At 48.8% G+C, this 711-nt stretch overlaps 1 protein-coding gene across 1 annotated transcript in view; it reads left to right on the plus strand.

Annotated features, from left to right (window-relative positions):
* LOC106818150 (E3 ubiquitin-protein ligase BRE1A-like) overlaps positions 1-711 on the plus strand; it is a 37155-nt gene that overhangs the window by 19396 nt on the left and 17048 nt on the right. Inside the window, 1 exon segment of the mRNA XM_014822875.1 lies at positions 109-156. Coding sequence (XP_014678361.1) covers positions 109-156 — 48 coding nt within the window.

Consider the following 711-nt stretch of genomic DNA (forward strand, 5'->3'; position numbering starts at 1 on the left):
ATCAGGCGTGAACGTTTCCTCGGTTAGCCACGCGGTGGCAGCACCGTGCAGGAGCTGGAGAAGCTAAAGCTAGATGTAAGTATCAGGCGTGAACGTTTCCTCGGTTAGCCACGCGGTGGCAGCACCGTGCAGGAGCTGGAGAAGCTAAAGCTAGATGTAAGTATCAGGCGTGAACGTTTCCTCGGGTAGCCACGCGGTGGCAGCACTGTGCAGGAGCTGGAAAAGCTAAAGCTAGATGTAAGTATCGCGCATGAACGTTTCCTCGGGTAGCCACGCGGCGGCAGCACCGTGCAGGATGCCTTCAGTGGAGGCGTATGTGTGTGCAGGGGTAGAAATTAACTTTTGAACAAGGGAGTTCAACGGACTCCCTACCCTCAAAAAGAGTGAGTACGCAGTCTGAAGTTCAAAATTAAAGATATTAACAATAACGCATGTGCTTATTTTGAAGATTCATGCGGTTGCACGTCTGCCAAATTTTCTTTGGACATTTGCTGAAAAAATACGGTAATTCCGCGAGGCCGTGCTCTGGAACGAACTAGTTAGTAGGCCTATAGCAGAATTTTCAGGGAGTCACACGGACTCCTGCATATGTCAAATCAGGGAGTATTTGACCAACAGTAAACCGGGGAGTATTTGACTCCGGACCCTGTACATACCTACACATATGCACATCACATACGTACATGTATACATAGAGTCTCATACTCACAT

The sequence above is a fragment of the Priapulus caudatus genome, unplaced genomic scaffold (genome assembly GCF_000485595.1).
Source record: "Priapulus caudatus unplaced genomic scaffold, Priapulus_caudatus-5.0.1 Scaffold2055, whole genome shotgun sequence".
NCBI lineage: Eukaryota > Metazoa > Priapulida > Priapulimorpha > Priapulimorphida > Priapulidae > Priapulus > Priapulus caudatus.